Genomic DNA, 26,566 nt, shown 5'->3' with positions numbered 1-26,566 from the left:
GGGCACGTGAAACGTCAAGCCTGATTGATGGGCGCGGCTGTGGCGTTGCAGAATGTTCATCAGCCTGGCTTTCTCTTGTCCTGCATCTGCAGCAGCCACGGCGTGGTACCGAATCGAATCGCATCACATCGCCAATTCCAGTACCGGCATTCCCGTCCGTGGCACCGCATCGCGGCCTTGTACGTCACCCAAGTCGGGGCTGCAAATTTTGGGGGTGATTCGGAGGAATATCCATTCCAGCATGGTGTCATGTTGAAACGCTGCTTGAGGCAGAACCAGGCTTCGCTTGTCCTTTTTGTCCGGCCAAGAGTAACTTACCACAAGATGTCACTGGCGTTGATGGCGGAAAGCTGCATGTGAATGAGTTGGGAGCACAGAGGGCCAAGCCTGTCACGGAGCTGCCATCCCCTCAGCTTGAAACTCTGCTGAAGGCGGAGACATCGCTACATGCTGGATGCTGGGCTCCAACAAATTTATTCACCGATAGTTGTTCGCGAAGTTGCATTTCCATGATGAACGAAGTTGTTAATGACCGATATATCGAATCGTTCGGACGACACTCGAGCCATCAGATGGCGTTCCGTTGTCGGTCGCGCGGGGGACTTCCAGATGGATGCTCACAAGGGGACGTTATGGAGAATAGACGAATCGGCTAGAGCAGGGTACGGAGGGGGAATTGTGGGTGAACCGGGAGCTGTTAGTGTCCGAGTCCGTCGATTGGAGGCCAGGCACAGGGCCCATGGCGCAAAAATGCAGGTACCGTGCAAGCCGTGAAATAGCGCGCATGCTGGGGAGATTTGTCCAATGTTGGTCTCCACAATGGGTCTCCAACGGGGCGCATTGAAATTGGTCCTTTTTTCTCTCTCACTCAGATATTGGCATCTTGGAATCGCAATTGGGCAGCGGCCAGGCCCTGACGTCGTTCCATTGCATCTCATTGCACAACCGATGGATTGCGCCCCCGTTCGCCGATTGAGAGCGAGATTGGCTGCGCTTGTGCGATATGATGTTGCAGTGCTATGTGCTATATCCGTCTACACCAGCCAATATGTGCAATATGCGTGAATGTATCGCGTACCGTGCCGTGGGAACGAGAGTTCTGGAGAGAGGGGCCGGATGGAATGCGCGGCACGGCTCAAGCGGGTGCAGGCGAAGAGCAGAATCTTCTCCGGCGCCCCCTCGGTAGATCCTCATCAGGCGATACCTGTCAGGTCAGTACCGCCGATTGGGGAGGACAGGCCGCTGGTTGTCACCGTCATGATCGGTGAAAGAGTGTCCCGTTCCAGCATGATGTGCGCCAGACTATCGTTGATGGCGACGGCCGAGCAGTCACTCACCTCTCACGGGTGCGTCAGGCCATCCATATTCGCAGGATCGAAGCATGGAGAAAAGCAACTTGCTATGTCCGCGGCAGCTGACCTGTTGTCTCAAGCCCTGCCCGTCAATGCTTCTATGGGGCGGAAACAAACAGACAGACAAAGTTGCCAGGATCTAAATGACTTTGCGCTAGAAGTCAATGGACTGACGGTGAGAAGGGGAAACAGAGCAGGCTGGGTCGTCGATGAGGGTGACGACGTAAGTGCCGCCGCCGCGTAGCCGCGGGCTGGGTCCTAGCACATCAGGGTTGAGGGTGAGGAAATAAGGTGCCGCTGGCATTCGCATTTTTTTTGATGTTCGGATGCTTGGAAATACCAGCGCAGCGGAAGGCGTCGTCACCTCCATTAGGCGTGGTGGGGGAGCCTTGAGCTGTCAAGGTCAGCCTGCAGCAACCATCGGATTGACGACGAACGGCGACTGGTCCGCGGCAAGTAGAGTTTTTGCCTCTTGAGATAGAACACGAGATGGAAAGGAGGGTGGAGGGATGGACGCTGTTGGCTGCGCACGCAATTGCAGGCTGAGTTGGCTGGGCGTCAGCGAGCATAACAGCAGCGCCAACAGCAGCAGGCTGAGATGGTAATATGCTCACATTCCCATGGGCGGCGAAAAGAAGAAGGCGCTTGGGGGAGACACACACACACAGAAGGTACCTCCTCTGGGCTGTTGATGGTGCGCGCGCCATCTTTCGGGCGAGAGATGTAGCTGTCGGCGCTGAAAATGAAAATGAGTCTTGTCCCCTCCCTTGCTGCGCCTCGAAAGACCCAGATCGACAGGAACCTCCCCAGGACCCCCTCGTCATCGGGCCAGAACGAGAAAAGCGGGCACCAGAGCATGGGCGAGAGTCAGAGACTGGCGCAAATCAGGTCTTGGGGCATCTCTTGACTCCCTGAGTCTTCTTTGGCCCAGTTGCAGCGGGTGTCACTTGCGGTGGACTGAGGTGAGAATGAGATGGACCATTTGCCCACTGGATTGTGCCATTGCGGATGCTGGAGGTGGACGCGACGTTGTCACGCTGGACGGTCGACCAGGGCCGCTGCTCGCCCCAGCTGAATGGATGGAAGGGTTCTCTCAGAGACCCCAGCTCAAAAGACCAATAGGGGCGCTCGGGCGACTCCGGGGCACAAGGGTAAGAGAGGGGGACGTTGAGCGAGCTTCGCGGTCGACGACGGTCGTTGGAAAAAAAACTGGAGGTGTGTTGTCGGCAACTAAGGTACCTAACAGCTCGGGCGACGGCGTATAACGTACGCGCGGGCAAAGTGGTTGCCCTCCCAGCTGTTCCAGGCCAGCTAACGCCCCATCAGACAGCTCAGCTTTAAGGTAGGTGCTGGTAAGCAGCTAGGAAGACAACCTAAAGTCGCAAGCTGTAACAGGTGCAGCATCGTCTGGCGGGACGGGAGAGAAGCGTGTTGTTGAAAGCAGCAGCGAAAGAAAGAGACGGCGCACCACAGAAACCTGAAGCTTGGTGCTCGTTAGCGTGTGGCCTCGGGTTCGCCATGTTCCTCTCTGCGACAGGGGTCCCCGTCCAAGAATTTTCTGCCCCAACCCTGATTAAGCTTAGCGCCGCGCCCCTGTTGCTGGGGTTGCTAGGACTGGTGCGAAGGAAGGAAGGACGGACGGTTGGAGAGGAGAGGTACTTGCAGGTTTACACCCTCCCAGGCCATCGTCGCTGCTTCCTCATTTGCGACGAATTGCGCTGCGCCGACTGGACGCCTGGTCTGCTGCTGCCATGGAGGTAAGGTAGGTACCGAATGGCATTGTACTCTGTACTGCGCCTGCGTAAATCACGGGCTTGGGAGAGGCTGGAGGCAGGCGCCAGGTGGGAGCCGTGGCCGTGGTGCCCGCGCCGTGGTTCACTTTGCAGCAGCAGCAAGGAGCAGCGCCTTCCGCGCAGCGCGGTTACTGTGTGAGATGGCTTTTGTTGTGATTCCATCGCCCTTCATCGTCGAAACGCCGCCAAACAAGCAAGCCTCGACTGTGCGTAGCTCCTGTCTCGCGTGCTCGCCTCCCGTCCCTCACCTCACCTCATGCCTTTCGTCCTTCCGTTATTAAACTCACCTTGCCCTCCTCTCAGTCCCGCGCTTGATGATCCTCCATTCCACCCGTCTCCATCACCAGACCCAAACTCAACACACAAACAAATCTGTCCGTACACACAACACAGACAAACATCAACCCACGCAATATTACCACCCATCGCGCGTCCACACCCCCGGAATTCCAACTTCTACCCTCGAGCAATATCCAGGAAAAGCTCCGTCTGCTACCACCATCCCAGGTACCGCTACTGATGTAAGTCGCATGCCTCCGCCAGAACCCGCACACCCGCACACCCCCCCTTCCATGCTCTACCCCTGGATCTCTGTCTTCGCCTAATTTCGCTCCTTCGACACGGGGAAGCCAGAAGCCTTTTTCTACTCCTGGGCCCCCCCTCGACCTGTTGTCCGTTTTCCTCTCTTGTTTCCTCACGAGCCTTCCCGACATTCGTTGTTGACCTTTTTTTGCGACCTTTACAGTAGTACGATACCTAATACACCAACCTTTACACTCGTTCACCAACTTTAATCTTCACAAAAAAACAACCCAATCCGTCACAATGAAGACCTTCTCCGCTACTCTCGTCGCCGCCTTCGCCGCTGTCGCCCAGGCTGTCCAGCTTACCAACAGCGACTTCGCCATCACCGCCGGCCAGCCCTTCACCATCACCTGGTCCGGTGCCACCGGTGCCGTCACCCTCAACCTGAAGAACGGCGCCAGCACCGACCTGAAGACCGTCGCCGCCATCACCAGTAAGCCCGCTGCTTCGACCTGGTATGGTCTACTCACAGTATCAAGATGACTAACATGAATGCAGCTGGTGCTACTGGCAACTCCTTCACCTGGACCCCTTCTGCCAGCCTCCCCGCTGACACCTACGCCATCGAGATCACCGACGGCAGTGAGACCAACTACTCTGGTCAGTTCCAGATCTCCGGTGCCTCCGGCGCGGCCACTGCCACCGGTGCCAGCTCCACTGCTGCTTCCGCTTCCGCTTCGGCCTCTGCTTCTGCTTCGGCCTCTGCGTCTGCTTCTGCCTCCGCTACCGTCACCGTCACCTCCGCCGCCTCTTCTACCGCCTCTGAGACTGCTGCCACCGTCTCCTCTGCCGCCAACTCCACCATCGCTTCTACTGTTTCCACCAGCACCCGCGCCAGCACTCGTATGTCTCTATCCCGGTTCTCTTCATAATGAGATTTACTAACAAGCAAACAGGCGTGTCCTCCACTACTGGTGCCACCACCTCCCCCACCACTGTCCCTGGCAGCGACTCTGTCCGCCTCGGCTCTCCCATTGCCCTCATCGGTCTCACCGTCGCCGCCATGCTCTACTTCCAGTAAGCGTGTGTGTTTGACGAGGACGAAAAGGGACAGTCATGGGTCACTTGACTGGTATATGATGGGAACAAAAGGGTTTAATATATAGTAATGCGATCCAGGAACAATCAGGATGAGGCGTTGCATATGGGGTCTAGCTAAATTGAGTAGCTGGACTCGATGAAGACGATGACAACGGACGGCGTACCACTTCTGTGTATTGTATTCAACTGGGTCTGTACACAAGCATAGTCAATTACAGCAATCAGATGCATTGTTGCCTCTTACCACTAATTCGCCAGACCAACTTGTGGCCTGTTCGCTCGTGACCATCTGACATCTCGATTGTACAACGGCAGACCCCTCATATCTTCCGTGCTTGCATTGCCTATTCAAGCGACATGCATGACCTGACCGTTTGTCCTCGAGCGACGTGACGTTCTGCCAGTGCTTCCTGTGCGACGCTGCATGCGGGTCACTCGGGCGCAGGCATGCAGGGTACACTGTAGTCCGGGGCGCATCCGCGTCCGAGGGATCAGTCAGGAAATCACACTTACACCGACATCAAGATCTCGCCAGTCGTTGTGTTTAAACTCATCCACGAAACAAACGAATCGTAGAGGTCTCCAGAAAATAAGGAATAAGAGACCGGTTTGTTCGACCCTCCACGTGGAGAGGCTGACGCTGACGTGGACCCCTTTGCGGCCAAAAAAGGGGGTCGACCGTCCGCCGTGGGGAAGGCGGAAGAAGGAAGCAACGAACCAACGTCGGTTTCGCCTCCTGCCGATCAGCAGGAGAGGATTCCCACCACACAGACATAGACGTAAAAAAACAGGTTCTACGGATACTGGTTGGTTGATCGGATGAGCCAAAATATGTAGTTTGTTCGGTGGAGAAATCGAGGCTGTGAAGAGGGAAGGATTGGGGCTGTTGTCAACGTGAGACGTCTGGGAGGGGACGAGATGCTGGGTTTTCTGGCGTTGTTCTAGCGTGTGTGTTCTGACGTGTGGTTTGAGAATCTGCTGAATATGTCTTGCTTCATCCGTTTGCCGTTGTCGATAGAGTCAATGCAGTCAATTCGGCTCAATCGCATCGTCGGTCACATCATCGTCATGGACCCTGACTTTGTATGCCCGGTTTGTCCGTCTGCCAGCTGCAATCTCGTATATGCTGTCATCTTCGTATCCTGCATGGCCCGATCTTGCCTGCAGGGCCCAAAGCAAGATTCGGAGCTTTCAACGGGGGATGTGTAGTGATATAACAACCTTGAATGGTTGTTGCTTAGTTTCAAGGGGCTTGTTGCTTCTATGTACACGGTGGATATCTGGTTTTGCGAAACACTGGACGGAAAAGCGACGATGATCCCAGGCTTGAATGTAGCGGCGGCGCCTCCTTTCCGATGTCTATATTTTTAATAGCTTGAGCAAACAAGAAACAAAAGCCCATCTCGGCGGCATGCTTTGTGTCTTTTGATAATAATACAATTCGGAGAATTCGACGCTCCAAACCAGAGCTAACTTCTCAAAGTGGCCTTAAAGACGGCTCTTGACCTTGGCGTCGTCCGACGCAATAAGCACGACGACGCAGATGTCGTCAATCTTGCCGCCATGCCAATTCTCCTGAGGAAAGTACTTCTGGACGCCCTTGGCGAAAGGACCGTCGTGCTTGCGGTTGAGACTAGCCGACTTGGCTGCCGCGGTAATCTCTGCTGCCAGAACGCTTTGCAGCGTCAAGAACTTTGAAGGTGGTCGTACGGAGGCATCCTCTGAGGGCTTCGTAAAGGGCTTGAGATTGTCGACGACACGCACACCGTTCTTGCTGTCGAACCAGGCACCCGTCGTCGTCATGACGTTGCTCACAATACGAAGTATGTCCTGATTGAAGAGGTTGTCCCAGACACCGTCAGTCGCAAAGACCACTATGTCCCCGTGTCGGAGGGCGTGTTGGGTAACGTCGGCGTCGGCGGGGAAGTCGCAGAGGTTGGCGCCACCAAAGGCAGCCATGCGTGCTGCCACAGCCGGGGGCACGATGGAAAGCTGGTAAGGGGTATTGAAGGCGTGCGTTTGAGGCTCGGAGTAGGTGTGTACGGCGTTCAGACGGAGCTGGATGAAGCCCGAGTCGCCCAGGTTCGCAACATCGAGGTTTCCATCTGGAGAGGCGACGGCAACGCATGCTGTGCTTCCTCCAGCGGGAACCGACTTATCTTCACATATCGCCTGATACCCGGTCTGCATCAAAGCCTGCGCCCGCAATGGGTCCTTATCGCCACTGCCTTTTGTCGAATCGTTTTTGATCGCATCGTGGCCATAGGCTGACGAGGCCATGTAGTCGCAGAAGCCGTGCGAGAAGTCTGCAGGATCGACACCAGAATCGACCCAGCCGCCAACACCATCGGCGACGCCCAGAGCTACCGACCCGGATTCGCCTACCCTGCTGACGAAGAAGGCATCATGACCGCTGTCTGGCCTCGATCGCTTGCTGCGATTCAGTTGGATCCGATTGTATGGGTTGAAATGGAAAATATGTGTTGAGGGATCGTACGGTCGGTCTTTGCCAGTGAATGAGGCTGCGACGTGGTAGGAGAGCTTGGCTGCTGTCGAATCGGAGCTCATGCTTCTGGTCGTCGAGATGCAGCGCTGGGATAATGGCGATGGAGGGGTCCGTTGCTGACGCAACAGATACGTCGGATACAACGAGGTGCAGGCTGTGATGCAATCAGCTTCTTGTCCTCAACAGATATCGCATTGTCTGAAGGAATTACCCTTGGTCAAAGGCTTAGTATGAGAGAGTTGGACCAGGGGCTGGCGCAAAGCGATCACCGCTGCGGCCATTGCTTCCAATGTGCAGCGACGTGTCGTGTTTCTTGGAGATGCGTTTGCGGTGCTTCCGCAGTCCGCATGTTAACTATCCCCGCGTCAAGTTTGAAGGCGACAGACAACGACGCAAAGTCACCTCGCTGCGGGCTCAACAACGCTGTCAGCTTAGGATTTCATATGGAAAGACTGGAGCTTCCTCGACGCGCACGAGCACAATTGGACACTTGCGACGCGATGGGTGCAGCAGCCGTCCAAGGGATGGATGCAACATCCACCGATTTGATGTCATATGAAAAAGCGCACCCCGGATTTGGCAGGGATGACACCTCCGCCATATTCCCGCAACGCGTCACGTGCACCCACGGCAGCACGGAATGCCCGAGTCCTTCTTCACATTCACCCGATCCTGGTCAGCTGTGGAGAACTTAGGCTTATTATCAGGCTGTACCTGATTGGCCGGTTGTCCCGCTGGCCCTCGGGTATTCGAAGTCGGAACCAGCAGCCAAATCTTCTATGATGTTTGATTTCGCCCAAACGCCTCCCATAGGATAATACTACGGTGATCCGGCCAACTCCTCCAACCACCAACGCCCCGCAGCACACCTGCAACTGCTCAAACATCTCTTGGAGTTTCAACAAGCTGTTTTCTTGACTGTATCCTCGCGATCAATCGTTCCCGAAAACAACCGCCACGATGGCAGCTCTCCGCTCTTCCTCTCGAGTCCTTGGAACGGCCACGAAGGCCGCTTTCCGCCCTATTGTCACGATCCCTCGCCGTGGCCTTGCCACCCCTACGGATGCGCCCGCGGTCAAGGAGCCCAAGATGAAGAAGTTCACCATCTACCGCTGGAACCCCGACACGCCGACCGAGAAGCCTCGCATGCAGGAGTACACTTTGGACCTGAACAAGACGGGACCCATGATGCTGGACGCTCTGATCCGCATTAAGAACGAGATCGACCCCACTCTTACCTTCCGTAGGAGTTGCAGAGAGGGTATCTGCGGTAGCTGTGCCATGAACATCAACGGACAGAACACTCTGGCTTGCCTTTGTACGTGTCCCCCTTGAGGGCGGGGGCAGAAGCTCGACTCTGCCATCGCCTTCGACCCGGAAGATGTGATAGCATGGCTAACCAAAGTCCAGGCCGTATTCCTACTGAGAGCGCGTCAGACGTCAAGGTCTACCCTCTGCCTCACACCTACGTCGTCAAGGACCTCGTTCCCGACTTGACGCAGTTCTACAAGCAATACCGCTCAATCAAGCCCTACCTGCAGAGAGACACTCCTGCCCCTGATGTACGCTGAAATTGCCTCCACTCACTTTAAAGGTTTACGCTAACCCTTCGTAGGGCAAGGAGTACCGCCAGAGCGTCGCCGACCGAAAGAAGCTGTCTGGTCTCTACGAGTGCATTCTCTGCGCCTGCTGCTCGACTTCCTGCCCCTCGTACTGGTGGAACTCTGAGGAGTACCTCGGACCCGCCATCCTCCTTCAGTCCTACCGCTGGCTGGCCGACTCCCGTGACGAGCGCAAGGCTGAGCGTAAGGCCGCCCTCGACAACTCCATGAGCCTGTACCGTTGCCACACGATTCTCAACTGCACACGTGCCTGCCCCAAGGGTCTCAACCCCGGCAAGGCCATTGCCGAGATCAAGAAGGCTATGGCTTTTTAAGAAGCGAATCGGAAGTTGGTGGCGGAGGTTTCTACGGGTTGGAGTCATAATCTTGGGCGGCGCGTTATTGGCTGTATACTAGGTAGTGTGTACTTTATGAGCATGGCTGGAGTTTGAACTCCTTGGGCACACTAAAAGGGGACTCTGAATTCAGGCTTTCTTTTGTTTCCGTTACTCTACGGCTTACTGATGAGGATTACCTGTGTGTCTGGATGTGCTAGAGCGATGCGAGGCGAGGGGTCGGACCTCAGAATGCCACTGGGAGGTCAGGTGGACGATGCAACAAAGAAAGTTGCCACATTAGAGTTGGCCGTGGAACGGCGGCTTCATGATAGATACCTAGGGTAACCCTAAATTATTTACAATTCTTCAACACTGCTGCAACCGCGTAGGCACGTGCTCTGAAACTCTCGAACGCAATATTGCGACAACGAGTTGCGAATTGATTATGGCTGCACTACAACTGGAAACCATTTGACCATTGACCGCTAAGCTGTTGCCGAGGCTCCACGTAGTCATGTTGTTTGAAAAGTGGCAATGCGAATAATCGCGCGCGATAGCGAGCTGTGGTCGTGAAGTCATGGACTTGGGCCTCTGCATCGAAAGGGACCCAGTTCCACCCGCACCTCGGCAATGGGGTTCGGGAAGCACCGCAGAACCAGCACGCAATGCGAAAAGCTCCAACGAGGCCAATTGCGTTCAATTGAGAGACAGAAACGCAGAGAAAAGAGTTGCGACAACTCCAGAGCAACTCTTCAGAAGCATAGTTCAAGTGCGCAACGTGTATCGCAACCCCAAGTTTTGCGGATAAACATAATTCTTCAATGGCCGCTGATCCAGGAGGGCTAAGCTTTCGTCCGGTCGCACTGATGATAGGTACCCCGGATTGGATCTTCGGAATTTGACGGGACTTCATGCATGTGAAGGTGTGGCTTTCCTGGAGTGTGGCTAGTGTGGCTTCGGCTCCTCGGCGGATGTCCAGCTTAGGTTCGTATGGAGACGGAGGGATAATCACGAATCAAGACAGAGTGATTGGCTGAATCGCTTGTGGAATCCTTTCCTCGCAAACCTCTCGACAGGTCGTACCCAGTAACCTTTTCCCACCCAAGTTGTTGACATCGACTGGAGGCAGCACCTCGTTCTGGAGACCGATCCCCAATTGAAGGTACGTGTGCAGTTATGGCAATAGCAGGTTTTAGGGGACTTCTCTCTTACTAACCCATCGCCCGCAGGCCTGATCTCTCTCTTCCGACAACGGTTAGTTCCGACCATTCCCTTCCACGCATCCATCCACCCGCACAGCATCCTCGGTCGTCAACGTCGTCTGCCACCCCCACGACCTGAGTATTCAGGACCACGAATACGCCAACAACTCGACACAACAATACTGACACTCGACAATAGTGTTTATAGCAAATATGGCCTCCTCAATGGCGCTGAGGAGATTTGCCGCCGCCAGACCTGCTGTAAGCATTCCCTCTGTTCTGTGGCAACCTTCGACAGAATCCATGGCGGGCTTTGAGAAACAACCTCGCTGACAATCCTCAGTTCTCGCAGGCGCGCGCATTCTCCACGACTAGATCCGCCGCGCGGGTCTTCGCGAACCAGCCCCTCCGTGCGAAGGAGGCTTCTCCCTACGTCAGCAACAAATACCCCGTTATCGACCACGAGTACGATGCCATTGTCGTCGGTGCCGGTGGTGCTGGCCTCCGTGCCGCCTTCGGTCTCGCTGAGGCTGGCTTCAACACTGCTTGTATCTCCAAGCTTTTCCCCACCAGATCTCACACCGTCGCTGCTCAGGGTGGTATCAACGCCGCTCTGGGCAACATGCACGAGGACGACTGGAGGTGGCATATGTACGACACCGTCAAGGGTTCAGATTGGCTCGGTGACCAGGATGCTATTCACTACATGACCCGTGAGGCTCCTGCCTCTATTGTCGAGCTTGAGAACTACGGCTGCCCCTTCTCCAGAACCGAGGACGGCAAGATGTGAGTGCCATTCCACGACCTAGTTGTGAGGTCCTTCTTGCTAACAGCCTTTCGCAACAGCTACCAGCGTGCTTTCGGTGGTCAGTCTCAGAAGTTCGGAAAGGGTGGACAGGCCTACCGCTGCTGCGCCGCCGAGGACCGTACCGGACACGCCCTTCTGCACACTCTCTACGGCCAGTCTCTCCGCCACAACACCAACTACTTCATCGAGTATTTCGCCCTCGACCTGATCATGCAGGACGGCGAGTGCCGCGGTGTCCTCGCCTACAACCAGGAGGACGGCACCCTGCACCGTTTCCTCGCGAACCACACTGTCCTGGCTACCGGTGGCTACGGACGTGCCTACTTCTCTTGCACCTCCGCTCACACCTGCACTGGTGACGGTATGGCCATGGTTGCCCGTGCCGGTCTGCCCAACCAGGATCTCGAGTTCGTTCAGTTCCACCCTACCGGTATCTACGGCGCTGGCTGCTTGATCACTGAGGGTGCTCGTGGTGAGGGTGGTTACCTCCTCAACTCCGAGGGTGAGCGTTTCATGGAGCGTTACGCCCCCACCGCCAAGGATCTTGCCTCTCGTGACGTCGTTTCCCGTTCCATGACCATGGAGATTCGCGATGGCCGTGGTGTTGGCGAGGACAAGGACCACATCTTCCTGCAGCTCAGCCACTTGCCCGCCGAGGTTCTCCACGAGCGTCTGCCCGGTATCTCTGAGACCGCCGGTATTTTCGCCGGTGTCGACGTTCGCACCCAGCCCATTCCCGTCTTGCCCACCGTCCACTACAACATGGGCGGTATCCCCACGAAGTACACGGGTGAGGTTATCACCGTTGACGAGAACGGCAAGGACAAGGTCGTCCCCGGTCTGTTCGCCTGCGGTGAGGCCGCCTGTGTCTCTGTCCACGGTGCTAACCGTCTCGGTGCCAACTCCCTGCTCGACCTTGTCGTCTTCGGTCGTGCCGTCTCCCACACCATCCGCGACAAGTTCTCTCCCGGCACTAAGCACAAGCCCCTTGCGGCTGATGCTGGCGCTGAGCACATTGAGGTTCTTGACAAGGTTCGCACGTCCGAGGGCCCCAGGACCACCGCCGATGTTCGTCTTTCTATGCAGAAGGCTATGCAGACTGAGGTTTCCGTTTTCAGAACACAGGAGTCGCTGGATGAGGGTGTTCGCAAGATGGTTGAGATTGACGCTCAGTTCCCCGAGGTCGGCATCAAGGACCGCAGCATGATCTGGAACTCCGATCTTGTTGAGACCCTTGAGCTCCGCAACCTGCTGACTTGCGCGTAAGTAACATCTTTGTTTAAATTGGTCACACTTGACGCTAACAACTTAACAGTATTCAAACCGCCACTTCTGCCGCTGCTCGCAAGGAGTCTCGTGGAGCCCATGCGCGCGAGGATTTCCCCGAGCGTGACGACAAGGAATGGATGAAGCACACCCTCTCTTTCCAGAAGCAGCCCCACGGCAAGGTCGACCTGAGCTACCGTGGTGTTATCGCCAACACCCTTGACGAGAACGAGTGCAAGGCCGTCCCTCCTTTCAAGCGTGTGTACTAAACCATCAATGTTACGATAGACCAGGTGTCGGGTGTTTTGGGAGGCGCGCAACGGGAATATCGGAACAGCAGAGGATGAAGAGAAAGAAGACTAGGGAGAGGAGGCGAATCATAATACCACGATAATTTTCAGTTAATGATCGTGGGAGAAGCCGCGTGGGGAATAAGTTACCGACCCTTTTTGGAATATGCTGTATGGGTTAGGTACATGCACCGCAGGCTTTCGGGCTTTGGCTCTGGAGTTAAAAACGTGTAAAGTAGGAGGAGAAATTCATTTTGTTCAAAGAGAAACCTGAATCAGTTCAAACTTGACTGTCCCTTGCCATTCGAAATTGACGACTTGAATATTTATCTCCTGCCCCATATGAATGACGGTGTTCAAGGTGTTCAAGGGGAAAACCACTTCGTCACACTCTGTTCTTGTTATCACGACCACCCTCGCATAGCTGGCCGTTCTCATCACATCGCGTCGAGATATTTGGCTCAGCCAAGAATGTGCCAACCTATTTGACTTCAACCGTTCATTACTTCATTCAGACAGGCGCGCCATGCGCCGTCACGGTTCCATGCACCAAGTGAGCATACAGGTAAGACATTGCGCGAATCGAGACGGTAGTTCACAGCAGCGACATATCATTGCGAGTTACTAGCAGGAAAGATACACTACATTTTCCTTCCTTGTATTTTTTTGTTCCATAACATTTTTCTCTCAACCATTTTCAAGGGGTGGGATCGGCAGTGAAGTACGGGAGAGAATAGGTCTGATCAGGCTCGCTGGTGAAGTAAGGCAGAGAATACGTCTGGTCGGGCGCGGACGTGGACTTCGAGCAGGGAGGCGCGGTGTAGGACGGCCAGGGGCGGCAGTCGGAGTGGCATCTTTTGGAAGAAATGTTAGCCGTCTACAACATTCTCTTGTGGAATGGATCGACAATAGGAAAAGAGAGGGAGAGACTTACCCGCCGTACCACTGACCACACTCGTTGACGTAGTCTATGCAGACGGTGCGCTTGCTGCATGAGTCCGTGATAATGGTCGGCGGCTTGACCGGGGTGACCGAGATGCTGGGAGGTGCGGTAGGGCGAGGCGAGGGCTTGCCGGGAATCTTGGTGATGGACTTTGTCGGCTTCGTGGGCTTCGGGCAGGGAGGCATCGTGGGCGCCGTGTCCGGCTTGCAGGCATCGTAGCAGCTATCATTCGACATCAGCAAAGGATCGCTGGCAGCAGCGGTAGCGAAAGATGGCTTACCCTCCCCAACGCACGGTGGGACAGGCGGGGTTGATTCCGTCGATGCAGATGTTCTGGGGGCAGCCGGCCTTGCCCGGCTGGATCTGGGGGGCCGCAGCGACGAAGCCAGCGACGCTGAGAGCGGCTGCGAGAAGTTGAGTCGAGTGCATATTGACTTGGTGTAAGTCGTAGAAGAGTTCTTGAATCTGCAGATGTTGGTTTGTGTATGTGAAGAGCGTATTGTGGTTTTGTGCTGGAGTACACAAAAACTTTCCTTCGGTCAGGCCGGACAACCGGGTTCCTATATAGCCTCACGGCCTGCGCAAATAGGTCGCACGTACACCCGCGGCGGCTTGCCCAACAGCCGGCTGGGATAGTCTCCAAGACGGGAAGACGGAGGCTAGCGGGAGGGTGTTTGTGACTGTCTCGGCCGCAGGGGAGGAGTGAGCCGCCATTGCCCTGCCCCGCGAGATATGCGCCCTGGTTGCCAGTACACAAGGCACATCGCCAGATGAGTTTGCTTCCATGCCCGCCAAGCACAGTCTACCTTGCTTCGGTGTAGGTGCCAAGAGACGCGGAAGCATGCCAAACGCGAGAATAGCTTACACAGGGCCACGATGTAGGGGAGAAAGGGAGCGCATGCGGATGGTGGTTGAAAGTAGCGTGCGCCGCATGTGCATGTGGACAGAGCGGTGGATGGTGTCGACGATCAGCGATTGGTGATGAGGTCAAGGTCTCAGTTCTCGGCTGTTTTCGAGCAGTCTGGTCTCAGACTGCCCTACCAGAAGGGGTATTCAGGGCTGTTGCAAAAGGCAAGGGGGAAGTCGAGTGGGCACCGCGGGGAGTTACACTAGCACAGCTCCTTTGTTCGTGATACCCAGTTGTGGACTCGAGCATGTCCAACTGATGTAAGGATACCATCAACGGTCTTCAGCTCGTTCCAGGTTGTAAAATTCTTGACGAGAACCCATTATTGAAAAGCGACGGACAAAACTCCGCCCGGGTTGGCCTGAAAGTGGCCCTCCAAATGTAAGCCTGGGCTGAGAGGCTTTCGTGATATTGCCCAGCACCATGCAACATGCCCGTATGTGGCTGGTTCATCGCATATACGGGGGAGTCAAGATAACCGTATCTAGAAGCTTTCCGCTCCCGCCAAGGCGCTTGTTTCGAGGGAGCGGCAACCTGGACCCCTGCCGGCGAACGGTACGGGCGGACTGATATGGGCTGATCATCTTCGAAATCGACGTCGAGGTTGGATTCGGGTGAGAGACTCGAGCGGTGCTTCGGCCCGTCTGAACGATTCTTCCACAAGTACCAAACAGGTCTAGGAATGAAAAGTCTTACACTAAGTTGAGGTATGTTCCATCGACTGCGGGAAGCCGTTCACTGGTAGTAGGCTATCACGAATCCTTGGGACTGTGATATGGACTCGGGAAGCGTGGAGCTAGCCATGGATGCCAACTCAAGATCGCACTACCGCTCCCACCGGCTGAGAGGAATGCCACCGGAAGCTTGGGAGGGTTCGTATCTGCGACAGGACTCGGGCGTTTGGTCGCTGACGGTTGAATGACATCAGCCCAATGACATTCAGTAGGGCGTTTGTGGACGAGTGGACGCACGAGGGGGGGAAGAAATGAAGGGATGTCTCGTTGTACGAGCGACGTTCGTTCGGGACCCCTGGTGCAGCCGAGAGGGAAAGGCAAAGGTCCGCAACGTGCAAGGGGCTATGAATAGCATCCGACCATCAACTGTCCGACTTGCTGTCTCTCCTCCCGATTGGGGCATTCATATCCAAGACATGGAAGAACCTTACCTTACCTACAAACCCTCTTGCTACGACTGTCTCTCCTTCCCGCTGTCAGCTAAGCCAAGATTGTGACTGTGGCATTTGCGGGGGATCATCGACATGGAAGGCGCATACCTCGGTGATATTTGAGACATGCGGCGCTGGGAAAACCTTGGTCAGCTCGAGTGGTCATCGTCACTTTTGAATTGGTCCGTCTTACCTTACTCTCTTCTTTTGCTTCCCTTTTTCTTCTTCCGCACTCCGAGCCGAATGTATGCGCTGCTTCGGAGACATCACTTTGCCCTCCAAGCGCCCGCAACATTCCTCGAATGTGCCTATTCGGACGTCAGCTCAAGGCTGGGCAAGACATACGAGCGAGGCGCCCTACCCTTTCCCGTCAACGCTCGCAACGAACGTGGAAGGCTCCGTCGATCATTGACAGATCCTGCCACGAGTCGCGAGCTCGTCGATCCGGCGCGAGCCGACCTGTTGACTCTCAAACCGTCCCTACCTGATCGGGACTACTATCATCAACTGGCCGGTGATCATCGATCGAGCGAGGATGGCTGATCATCAGGAACTCCTATTTTTAGAAGAAGAGAAAACTTCGTTGCAACCGCCCAGATAAAAATAAAAGGATCAGCATGGAGAGATAAAAGAACCTCATCAGGACAGATCCATCCAGAGACAACTCTTGCTGAAAGACATCGCGATCCCGGATCTGGGAAGTATCTCGTGCGGCGTCATCATAGATACATCTCACTTATCGCAGTGGAACCCTTGATGTGCCCGGAGGAATCCAAGCCAGCCTTGGCGGGAGATAGCCAAGGTCAGACAGCATCAAAATCAGGGCAATTCCTTCGACAGGTGTGGTCAGCTCGTAGCTTGTTACACAAGAAGCCAACGGCTCGTTTGTATCCTATGCCCACGTCGTCAGCTGCGTCATGCTGGGCATCACAGAGAAACCCATCTCATGTTTCAAGCGGGGGCACACGCTCTCCTGTTACTCAAGAACCGGTTGTGCTCACCGGTTCGTCGGTTACTGATCCAGGTCCTTCGCATGGTCCGTTGAACCAGTACACTGGCCATAAATATGGCGCGGGAGCGAATCATTTCATCAAAGTGACTACTCAAGTTTATATTTTTGGTTTTACTCCTAAACGACGCCGGTGCTGGTATCAATCAATGCTGTTCATAAAGTAGGCACCACGTAAGGTATGCAAAAGAGAACAGACCCCTACATCTTATTTCTTCTCCTCAAGGTATGCCTTCCATCCCACATTCTGCAGCTTGGCTGCCTTTTGCTCCACCTCGGTAGACATGTTGCTCATGTACTGAGCCATCTTCTGCTGGTACTCGAGGCTGGAAGAGCCAAGGATCTTAACAGCCAGCAGCGCGGCGTTTGTTGAGTTGTTGATGCCAACGGTGGCAACAGGGCAGCCGCGGGGCATCTGCACGATGCTGAGCAAGCTGTCGTGACCGTCCAGGTGCGTGGCCTTGACAGGAACACCAATGACTGGCACCGTAGTTTCAGATGCCAGCATACCGGGCAGGTGAGCAGCACCGCCAGCTAGGCTTCATGTTAGCGATGTGATCTTTGGAAATTAATAGACAAAACATACCTGCTGCGATCAGGACTTTGATACCACGCTGGGCAGCAGTCTTGCCGAGCTCTACCATGCGGTGGGGAGTGCGGTGTGCAGAGGTAATGTCGAGGTCGTAAGGAACCTCGAATTTCTCGAGGATCTCGAAAGCCCCTTGAAGGACCTTGAGGTCGGAATCAGAGCCCATAGTCACAACCACAAGAGGCTTGTCTGAGTTCCGCGAGCTGATCTTCTTGGCCTTGATAGGAGACTGCTGGAGACGAGGCTGCCCGGACGAGGCGTCGATGCGAGCCTCGCGCATATAGTTCACCTCGTTGATCAGGGGCGCAGCCAACTGTTCCAGGTTCACGCCATGTTCGTAGGAAGTGACGGTGATGTGGCCGATCTTACGGGCCGGCTTAGAAGACTTGCCGTACAGGTGGAGGAAGATGTCCATCTTGTCGTCGTACAGGGACGTGGTGAGATCAACAAGCTCCTCATGAGAGTCTTCGCGCGCGCCGCCCAAGATGTTCAGCATGATGGCACTAGAAACACGGGGCTGAAGCTTGATGGACCGCGGGAGCATGTCCAAGATGGAGTAGAGTTGCGCCTTGTACTGGGACATGTAGGGCACAGCCTCAATGGTGTAGTGGCCAGAGTTGTGAGGACGAGGGGCAACCTCGTTAACGGTGATGGTGCCTATCAGATGTCAATTCAAGATCAAATCATGGCGGCGTTGGAAACTCACCATCCTTCAGGAGGAACATCTCAACAGCAAAGACACCCCTTCCCTTCAGCGTCTTGACGACGTCGCCAGCAACCTGGCGGGCCTTCTCACAAACATCAAGAGGGACTCTGCGAGGAGGGTAATACACCTTAGTGCAAATGCTCTCCTCGTGAATCGTCTCGACAGCCGGATAGGTGTGGACCTTCCTCAGCTCGCCATCCTCGTCCTCGGTGCGGACAACCATGACGGCAAGCTCCATGTCGAAAGGAACCCACTTCTCGGCGTAAAGCGACAGCTTACCCATCGCCTGAATAGCTGCCTCGTAGTCCTGAACGCCATTGACCTTGAAGTTGCCGCGGCCATCGTAAGAACCCTTGCGGGCCTTCAGCATGAAGGGGAAGCCGAAGCTCTTGTAAGCAGCCGACAGGCTCTCCGGGATGGCGGGGCTGGACTCGATGGCCATCTGCGGCGCAATGGGAAGGCCGGCTCTGGAAAAATGCTCCTTCTGGAGGAACTTGTCCTGGATGAGGCGCAGAGTCTGCCAGTGAGGGTGGACTGGGACCTTCTTGACGGTGCCGGGAGCAGTGATAACGCCGCGGGTCGCGATCTCCTCGAGGACCTCGGTGTTGACGTGCTCAATCTCGACAGTGATGACATCGCACATGGCCGCGAGCTCCCTAATCTTTGCCGGGTCCTTGAAGGAGCCGGTGACATGGCGGCTGTTCTGGTTTGCCATCTTCGCAGGGCAATTGGCTTCGTCGAGGATGGCGATATCAATGCCGAGAGGCCCCGCGGCCTCGCACAGCATCCGGCCAAGCTGGCCGCCTCCAAGGAGGCCGATGGTAGGCTTCTTGACCATGTTGGAAGGCGTGAGGGCGGATTTGGTGTAAGTGCGAAGGAGATTGGAACCAGAACGGATGCGATGGTTCAAGAACAAAAATGGCGGAGAGGTGGTTCCCGAGGGAAGAAACGACTCATCAATCCCGCATAAACAGGGCGGATGGAGCAAAGTTTTGAGTCGAAGTTTAGAGATTTTGACCTTTTCAGGCAGGCGGTGAAAAAACACCCCGCCGTTATCGTCGCTGTAGAGCCCCACCCCCACTATGACAAGCCTACAGGGTAAACGGCAGACGCCACAGGGCCCCCCTGTTCCACCAAAAAATGCCATTGACATGCCCGCGCTTTAGACGCTGTAATTCTTCGACCTCAGCCCCCCTGCCCGCCTGCTCGTGAGACTCACTCTCATCGCCCCTCCAGATTGAGATTTTGAACAGCCACCACCACGCCGTGTTTGTGGAAAGCCGGAAATCATGGCGGCAGAATTGTACGATGGGACGATTTCCGACAGGATACAGTGAGTGGAAATGCCAAGCTGTGCTCTCGTTTTGTGTTGTTGCCCAGCTGGCTCACCTGCATGAATCATCTAGTCCTCTCAAAATCTTCGATGCAGCCAAGAGCCAGGACAGGTTTCTCAATGTCTCCGCGCCCATGGTGAGATACAGCAAGGTAAGATTCCCGGAACGTTGCTCTGCCGTGAGAGAAATGAAAATGATCTCACAATTTGTTAGCTTGCCTTTCGTCAAACGGTCCATGAATATGGAACCGACCTGTGCTGGACGCCCATGATCCTGTCCAAGGAGTTCAACCGCAACAACTTTGCGCGCGACAGCGGTTCGTAATTCACCATTCCCAACTGAACCGGCTCAGAAGTTGACGAGTTTCAATAAAGACCTCACAATCTCAACCCAGGGCGTCCAGCCCCCCACGATAGTCCAGTTCGGCTCAAACAGCCCCATAGAGCTCGCCCGCTCATCGTCCCTAGCCGCCCCCTATGTGAACGGCGTCGACCTCAACTGCGGCTGCCCCCAGTCCTGGGCCTGCGCCGAGACTCTCGGTGCCGCGCTCATGGAGAAGCGCGAGCTTGTCCGTGACATGGTCATCGAGACGCGACAGCGTCTGGCGAACGACGGCTGGCACGTAGGCAAGGAGCGTGATATCGACAGTCCCAAGGGGCGCAGTGTCAGCGTCAAGATCAGGGTCCACAAGGACTTGAGGAGGACGATGGACTTCATCGACACCGTCATCGGCAACCCCCACGATCGCAACATCGACTTCCTCACCATTCATCCCCGTACGCGCCATACGGCCTCCAGCACCCCTATCAACACGGAGTCACTGGGTATCCTGCTGGAAAAGTATGGCGACACCCTGCCGATCCTTCTCTCTGGCGATGTCTTTTCCATGGCTACATTGCCGCTATCTACCGTTTCAAAGACATTATCGGAACCAGATGGGCAGCTTACCAACGGCCTCACACCTTTCACTCCAAGCGGAACCAAACTCGCGGGTCTCATGTCCGCCCGTGGCATCCTCGCCAACCCGGCCATATATGCCGGTTACGAAGCCTGCCCCTGGGAGGCCGTCGAGTCCTTCATGCGTCATGTCATCCGTGCCCCTATTCCCGTGAAGCTGGTGCAGCATCACCTCCACGAGATGGTCGGCCCAGGCATGGGTCCAGACAAGAAAGCGCTGCTTGACAAGCAGGAGAGGGCTGCACTGCAGAGACTGGATAGCATGATAGACGTGATAGACTTCATGGACGAGGCAATCAACCGCAAGACGGGTAGGGCAAACGGGCTGCGACGTGAACCCGTAGACAGTTCAAAATTATCTATACCATGACGACTTGATCGTATTCCGCAAATGTTTCATCCAGTGCATGTATTAGGAGCACTATCGAGGTATCGTGCTATCTGAAGCAGCGCTTGCGTCATGAGCTCTCAGGTTCCCACCCTCCTGAACGCCGTGCCCTCGGTGCTTTCTAGGTTCCAGACGTGAGCCAGATTGCTCGAATGCAAGGCTGCCTAAAACGGGATCCATATGATATACTAGGGTGATGCCGCACCCATGGTTAATTGCCTTTCGACCGCCAGTCCGCATGCCGTGAAGATCGATGGACCTCCCAAACGCCGGGTCCCTAAATAATTACAATATTCAAATTGATGATCCTCGTTCTGCCCCGGTATTTTAATCCAGGACTTCTCCCTCATCCTCATCGGATAGTCTCGCGCGCTTCTGGTCCCGACCCTCAGAGTCAGACTCAACCTCCTTCCTCTTGCCTGGAGATACGGCGCCGTTACCGTTCGCTCTTTCCGGCTCCTTGAGAGTAGCCTGTGATCCAGATTCGGTGTTGGTGACATCATCGCGGCCATTGATGCGAGCCCTGGGGCTTTGCGTTCCCCTGTCAAGTTCGAAGGGCGTACCTGCCGTCGATGAAAGCGCGTCCTGGCTCATGGGGTCTCTCGGCTGTCTCGTGTTCTCCAGGTCGAAGGCCGGCGATGGCAGAGATGGATTCTGCTTCCTAAGCGGGTTCTCCGTGTAGAATTGTTGCATGATATCAATCGCGCGAGTGCATTTCCTCTCGTTGCCCTTCAGGGCCTTCCACCACGGTTCGCCGTTGACGTCTTCAATCTTATTCTTAGTGTGCACACTGGCAAAGAATATGGCGCAGATGGCTACATCGCGAGCCTCAAGCAGGAGAGGGATCGAGGTGAGGCAGGCGTCGTTGCACCAGGCCCATGCCGACTGGCGCAAGTGCTTATTGTGGACAATGTCGAGCTGGCCCAGCAGTTCGAATAGCCGCTGATAGGGATTGTCGACCATGAGGTCAAAAGTAAGCAGCTCCAGCATAAGTTCTTCGTATGCCAGGATGCTGTCCCTCCAGCGCCAGTATTCCTTGCTCATTTCATCAATCATGAGCTTCGGGTTCTTCTGCGCGACTTTTGCAACGGTAATGATGATTTCTTTCGTTTTACGGCAATTCTCTTCTGTCTTGTTCGCAAGGAAGAGAGCTGTAGCAGCAATGTTCTGTTCGATCGAGTCTGTTAGTTCTGGTTCGGCTTGGGCTTTCTGAGTTCCTCGCTTGGACCTGGGAAGGGACGTCTGCGTCTGACACTCGTCAGACCCGAGCTGGATCGTAACGGAAGCAAAGGGAGCAGCGGAAATATCTCACATAATGGTGAATGCCGCCCTTCTCCTCAACCATACTGTATCGCATGTAGAATCGATGGAAGAAGACGCCCGCAACCCAAAGAGTGATCTGGGGCAGATCGAGCAGGACGCCGGCTTGGTAGATGAAGTTAACACCTTTTGCGCGTCGAAGTCGTTCTTCCGCCGGGGAAATTCCATCCAAAACGCTCGGCGTGCTCAGTGCCTCGTCGTTAGTGAAGTACCACTGGTTGGGTGGGGGCCCAGACGGGCTTTGCGCCCTTGAGCGCTGTGGCGATCGCGCATCTCGTTGTGAAAGCGGTCGAGGCGGTGAGGTTCGCGAAGAGTGTGTCGGGGGAGATGGAACAGCTGGCGGAACGTCCAGGCGACGCGCAGGAGATCTCGACTGCCGATCTGGCCGCGGAGGACCTGGAGGGAGAGTAGGCGGCTGATAGGCCTCTCTTGACGGCCGATAGCGATCGATGCTGGCCATCGCCGCGGTTGTGCTAAGGTGATTTTGTTTCGGCGATTGGCGTTGTGCAAAAAGATAAATTGGTCATGGGAAGGTGGCGCGCGCTGTCGCAAAGTTCGAGATGGAGTTGGATGATGCAGTACCTTGACCTTGCAGGAGTAGTGGATTTTGGGTCCTGTTTGAGTCGCGTTATCTAATCGCGAATTTGACTTCCACGTGACCTTGGGTAGCCACTTAAGACCCTTGACTTGGCCCGTGCATTGCTGTCGCAGTGGCTCTCTTAGTTCAAGAACCTGCGGTCACTGAAGCTCCTTGCCTTTATTTTGATGCATGGGTATCTCGTTATTCTATTGGGCTACTATTTTCGCAACCTGCCGGGTGGCCTGTCTAGATTCCCTCGCCGTCATTGCGACCCCAGAGCTTCACCGTCCGGTCATGCCCTCCACTGACAATCCACTTTCCGTCTCTGCTCACGTCCACACTGGAAACCGGACCGGCATGTCCACTTAGAGTCTGGATGACTCCCCAGTTGTCCGCCGAGAAGATTTTGACCTTGGCATCAAATCCACCAGATACGAAAAATGTGCCGGCCTTCTTGGGCTGCTGCGCACCGCTCTCGTCAACCCCCGGTGGATGCCCATCGATCGGGTCGTCCGTTCCCTTGAACCACCTGAGATCAGACACGGCCTTTGTGTGAGCTCCCAGGTTTGCCGTCCTCTGAACCTTCCGAACGTCCCAACACTTGACCCAGCCGTCTGCCGATCCTGACAGCACTCGGTGTCCATCCGATCCCCAGTCGAGGGCGTATATCGGTTGGATGTGCTCGTCCAGAATCATGACAGTCCGTCCTGATCGCAAGTCCCAGATGCGACCAATGCTGTCCAGGCCGGCGCTGGCCAAAAGGGAGCCATCCGCGTTGAAGCTCACTGCATAAACACCTCTCGAGTGACCTTCCTGGAGCAACAGCTCCGCGGTGGTCTCTACGTCCCAGAGTCTCCATGTCGTATCATCTGAGGCAGATGCCACATACCTTCCAGAGGGATGGAACTCGACACGAGATACGCGAGCACTGTGGCCAGAGAGTGTCGACAGCGGTGTGTCTTGCTCAAGTCCCCACAGATGCACAACACCTTCGGCTCCTCCAGACGCGAGATTGACAGTGCTGGGAGACACATTGGATTCGGGCAGCGTAGAGCCCGGATACCATGAGAGACCGCTGATCTTGTTGGTATGTCCTCGCAGGTTCATCTTCTGCTCCAGGCTGGGCACCTCGATGAGTTTCAGACCTCCTCCCCAGTTGCCCACCGCGACAATCTCTCCATTGGGTGATAACCTCGTCATGCTGACATTTCGGTCGCCAGCTGTTTGACTGCCCTGAAGCTCGAAGCCCTCCAACTTCTCCTTAATCTGTTTTCGGAACTTGACGTGCGTGCGCAAGGGGATTGTCGACTCTGCTTTCTGAAACTGGACTCGTCGTCTTGCTCTAGGGAGCGAGTATTTAACGATATCGATACGTGCTTGTAACAATGCTGGGCCACCCGGGGTATAGAATTCTTCGTCTTGGTCGTCCGCGTCTTCGTCTCCAGCCTCCTGCATCTCGACATCGACATCGTCCATCTCCTTCTGAATAGCAAGTAGGTTCCTCAGACGGTCTCGTCTTTCGGGCTTGCCCTCTCCGAATAGTGTTATGGGTTCGCCCAGCTCTCTGAGCCTCGCGCGCACTCGGTTGTCGTCGGTAGGCACCGCGATGCTAGCGGCCAGCTTTTTCCTCTCCATCTGCGCCAGAACGGCGGAGGCTTTCTCAGGCGCCACGCCGGACGCCGCAGAAGGGATCTCGTAGTCATGGTCGACGGGAATGTCCTCGAGCGCGATTCCTCTGTCCTCGTCCATGGCCTCCTCCACGTAGGCCTGTCGCGACGGATGCATCATCTTGGGCGGAACGGGGGCTGTCGCGGCCCCAGCGATTAACTGCGAAAATGGTAGAGTATCAAATAAAGACAGAACTTCAAAGAACGAGAAGGTGAGCGAACGAGATAACTGCGGCCAATGGCAGCCTGAGGGTGGTCGTCTCTGGGTGGTGATAGGTAGCTGGTTGCCTTCCAAGGTAGAGCTTCATGCAAAGGTTACAGTCGCGCCAGCTGCACTGGAAAATTTCTGATTAGGTAAGCTGACAGGTCGCGTTTGGGCATGCATCGGATATCAACGGGAGTGGGGCCGGCTTATGTTCACTCCGCTCCAGCTCAACGCTTGTCCTCGTACAAGTGCAGACCAGGACATCAAAATCATCTCAAAATTTCCTCAAACCCCTTGGAATTCTACATATTACACAGCTCACAGCCGAGCTCTGGGAGTACCACTCACAATTCCGCCCTCTGCAACATGACCAAGGGCTGTATTCATCACCCCAGCCAGACGCTCCATGGCCATCTCATCAATCTGATGATGCACCACAACCCTCTTCCCGTCGAGCTTGATTCCCTTCCTTTTCCCGAGATCATTCCATTCCTTGACTTCTATGTTGCAGCTCTTGAGATCCAACCAGGCCATGTTGGTCTCGATAGGCTTTAGTAACCTCCCCCCTCTCTCTACCCACATCCTCCCAACCCTCTCTGCTAGAACACGACTGGTCCTCAAGACCCTCTTAGTATCTCTGCCTCCCAACCCAAAATTCTCAACAACCGCCTGCCGAGCTGCCGCAGCCAGAACACCGGCCTGTCGCATGCCACCTCCAATACTCTTCCGGATTCGTTTCAGTCTCCGGATCAACTCGGATGGGCCCAGCACCATGGCACCCATAGGAGCACCGAGGTTCTTGCTAAAGTCCAGCGTCAAGACGTCACAACACTTTCCAAAGTCGTCCAACGCGCCCGCACCTGCTGATACAGCCTCCCATAGTCGAGCTCCATCCATGTGAACGGCAACCTCATGCGTTGAAGCCCACGCTTTGATTCTCTGTAACTCCGCCAGGGGTATAACCACCCCGGAACTGGTGTTCTCGATGCTGACGACCCGCGTGGGACATTTGTGTACATCATCCGTCAGGACAGCATGCTTCTTGACGTCCTCGAGGGTAAGATAAAGACCATTCAGCGGACGGATCCCTTGAACCATCGCACCCGACAAGTGCGCTACGCCACCGGCCTCCCAATGTATGATATGCGCGCTGGCGTCGGCGAGGACGGCATGCGGCGGCTGGTGCAGGAGTGAGCGGATGGCAAGCTGGTTCGCCATGGTGCCCGAGAGGACGAAAGCGGCGCTTTCGTGGCCACACGTCTTGGCCATTTCCTCCTCGAAGCTTTTCGTTGTTGAATCCTCGCCGTAGACATCGTCGTTGAGGGTCGTGCGAGCGATGGCCAAGAGCATGCCTTGTGATGGAGTCGTGACCACGTCGCCTATAATGACAGCGTAAGAACCGGATCAAATCCCCCCTCCCCGGCTGGACTCCGGCTGGGACTTACTTCGGAAATCGAAGGCCGCGCCGGTTTGCGCGGGCGAGCCCCAAAGCACTGGGTTTTCCTCGTCGCTCGGCATGGCTTTGGGCCTAGACTTGAAATGCTTTCGCAGACGTACGATTCTGGACGACAGATACAACAACTGAACCAGGGGCTAGTCGACAAGTCGATACTGCATATCTCAAGTTTGCAGTCACAGTTGAGATCGGCCTCCCTTACTTGAGGGTTACACTAGGTAAATAAACTCCTCCATCATTCGCGATATCCGGCTCGGGCCGGAGTATTCATCACACCGCCGTCAGCACATAACACAGGCAGACTTACAATAATCTCAACACTGATCACCTCCCTCGTTCAGTGACCTATCAACTCGCCAACAAACACACCTTAGCTGAATAATCCTCCAGGAAGACAGGGGGAGGCTTAGCTCCCGAAAAGGCTCAATTCGCGAGATAGATCTACCCAAAACGGCGTTGTCACGCTAGCCTCCAGGCTCGGACTCGACTCTGGCCTGGTCCATGTAGATCGCAAGAACGGCCAGGAGGTTGTGGCCCGATTGGACGGCAGACCCAGCG

At 55.3% G+C, this 26,566-nt stretch overlaps 10 protein-coding genes across 10 annotated transcripts; 4 read left to right on the top strand and 6 right to left on the bottom strand.

Annotated features, from left to right (window-relative positions):
- Positions 1-3,970: 3,970 nt before the first annotated feature.
- Positions 3,971-4,751, top strand: CGCS363_v000788 (uncharacterized protein; the record flags this gene model as incomplete). The annotated part of the gene is made up of 3 exons (XM_036632637.1): positions 3,971-4,163; positions 4,229-4,573; positions 4,627-4,751. The coding sequence occupies 3 exons, from the start codon at positions 3,971-3,973 to the stop codon at positions 4,749-4,751; spliced, it is 663 nt and encodes a 220-aa protein (XP_036501511.1).
- A 1,508-nt stretch (positions 4,752-6,259) lies between these two features.
- On the bottom strand, positions 6,260-7,339 carry CGCS363_v000787 (Protein phosphatase 2C-like protein 7; the record flags this gene model as incomplete). The annotated part of the gene is made up of 1 exon (XM_036632636.1): positions 6,260-7,339. One exon carries the CDS (start codon positions 7,337-7,339, stop codon positions 6,260-6,262), a length of 1,080 nt encoding a protein of 359 aa, XP_036501508.1.
- Positions 7,340-8,237: 898 nt separating this feature from the next.
- On the top strand, positions 8,238-9,213 carry CGCS363_v000786 (Succinate dehydrogenase [ubiquinone] iron-sulfur subunit; the record flags this gene model as incomplete). The annotated part of the gene is made up of 3 exons (XM_036632635.1): positions 8,238-8,595; positions 8,688-8,839; positions 8,893-9,213. The coding sequence occupies 3 exons, from the start codon at positions 8,238-8,240 to the stop codon at positions 9,211-9,213; spliced, it is 831 nt and encodes a 276-aa protein (XP_036501509.1).
- A 1,418-nt stretch (positions 9,214-10,631) lies between these two features.
- Positions 10,632-12,761, top strand: CGCS363_v000785 (putative succinate dehydrogenase [ubiquinone] flavoprotein subunit; the record flags this gene model as incomplete). Its single annotated transcript, XM_036632634.1, has 4 exons — positions 10,632-10,679; positions 10,762-11,204; positions 11,265-12,488; positions 12,542-12,761. The coding sequence occupies 4 exons, from the start codon at positions 10,632-10,634 to the stop codon at positions 12,759-12,761; spliced, it is 1,935 nt and encodes a 644-aa protein (XP_036501506.1).
- Positions 12,762-13,479: 718 nt separating this feature from the next.
- On the bottom strand, positions 13,480-14,154 carry CGCS363_v000784 (uncharacterized protein; the record flags this gene model as incomplete). The annotated part of the gene is made up of 3 exons (XM_036632633.1): positions 13,480-13,636; positions 13,717-13,947; positions 14,006-14,154. The coding sequence occupies 3 exons, from the start codon at positions 14,152-14,154 to the stop codon at positions 13,480-13,482; spliced, it is 537 nt and encodes a 178-aa protein (XP_036501507.1).
- Positions 14,155-15,842: 1,688 nt separating this feature from the next.
- CGCS363_v000783 (uncharacterized protein) lies at positions 15,843-16,092 on the bottom strand (the record flags this gene model as incomplete). The annotated part of the gene is made up of 2 exons (XM_036632632.1): positions 15,843-15,931; positions 15,996-16,092. 2 exons carry the CDS (start codon positions 16,090-16,092, stop codon positions 15,843-15,845), a joined length of 186 nt encoding a protein of 61 aa, XP_036501504.1.
- A 922-nt stretch (positions 16,093-17,014) lies between these two features.
- On the bottom strand, positions 17,015-18,939 carry ADE2 (phosphoribosylaminoimidazole carboxylase; the record flags this gene model as incomplete). Its single annotated transcript, XM_036632631.1, has 3 exons — positions 17,015-17,340; positions 17,393-18,052; positions 18,102-18,939. 3 exons carry the CDS (start codon positions 18,937-18,939, stop codon positions 17,015-17,017), a joined length of 1,824 nt encoding a protein of 607 aa, XP_036501505.1.
- A 451-nt stretch (positions 18,940-19,390) lies between these two features.
- Positions 19,391-20,762, top strand: DUS4L (tRNA-dihydrouridine(20a/20b) synthase [NAD(P)+]-like; the record flags this gene model as incomplete). Its single annotated transcript, XM_036632630.1, has 4 exons — positions 19,391-19,434; positions 19,508-19,586; positions 19,649-19,751; positions 19,810-20,762. 4 exons carry the CDS (start codon positions 19,391-19,393, stop codon positions 20,760-20,762), a joined length of 1,179 nt encoding a protein of 392 aa, XP_036501502.1.
- Positions 20,763-21,107: 345 nt separating this feature from the next.
- Positions 21,108-22,560, bottom strand: pch1 (Cyclin pch1; the record flags this gene model as incomplete). The annotated part of the gene is made up of 2 exons (XM_036632629.1): positions 21,108-21,947; positions 22,093-22,560. 2 exons carry the CDS (start codon positions 22,558-22,560, stop codon positions 21,108-21,110), a joined length of 1,308 nt encoding a protein of 435 aa, XP_036501503.1.
- A 366-nt stretch (positions 22,561-22,926) lies between these two features.
- Positions 22,927-26,070, bottom strand: TOXG (Alanine racemase TOXG; the record flags this gene model as incomplete). Its single annotated transcript, XM_036632628.1, has 3 exons — positions 22,927-24,507; positions 24,901-25,931; positions 25,998-26,070. The coding sequence occupies 3 exons, from the start codon at positions 26,068-26,070 to the stop codon at positions 22,927-22,929; spliced, it is 2,685 nt and encodes an 894-aa protein (XP_036502295.1).
- Positions 26,071-26,566: the final 496 nt, after the last annotated feature.

Source organism: Colletotrichum siamense (assembly GCF_013390195.1).
Source record: "Colletotrichum siamense strain Cg363 chromosome Unknown KSG_Cg363_contig01, whole genome shotgun sequence".
Classification (NCBI taxonomy): Eukaryota; Fungi; Ascomycota; class Sordariomycetes; order Glomerellales; family Glomerellaceae; genus Colletotrichum; species Colletotrichum siamense.
This window is presented reverse-complemented; position numbering and strand designations above follow the sequence as displayed.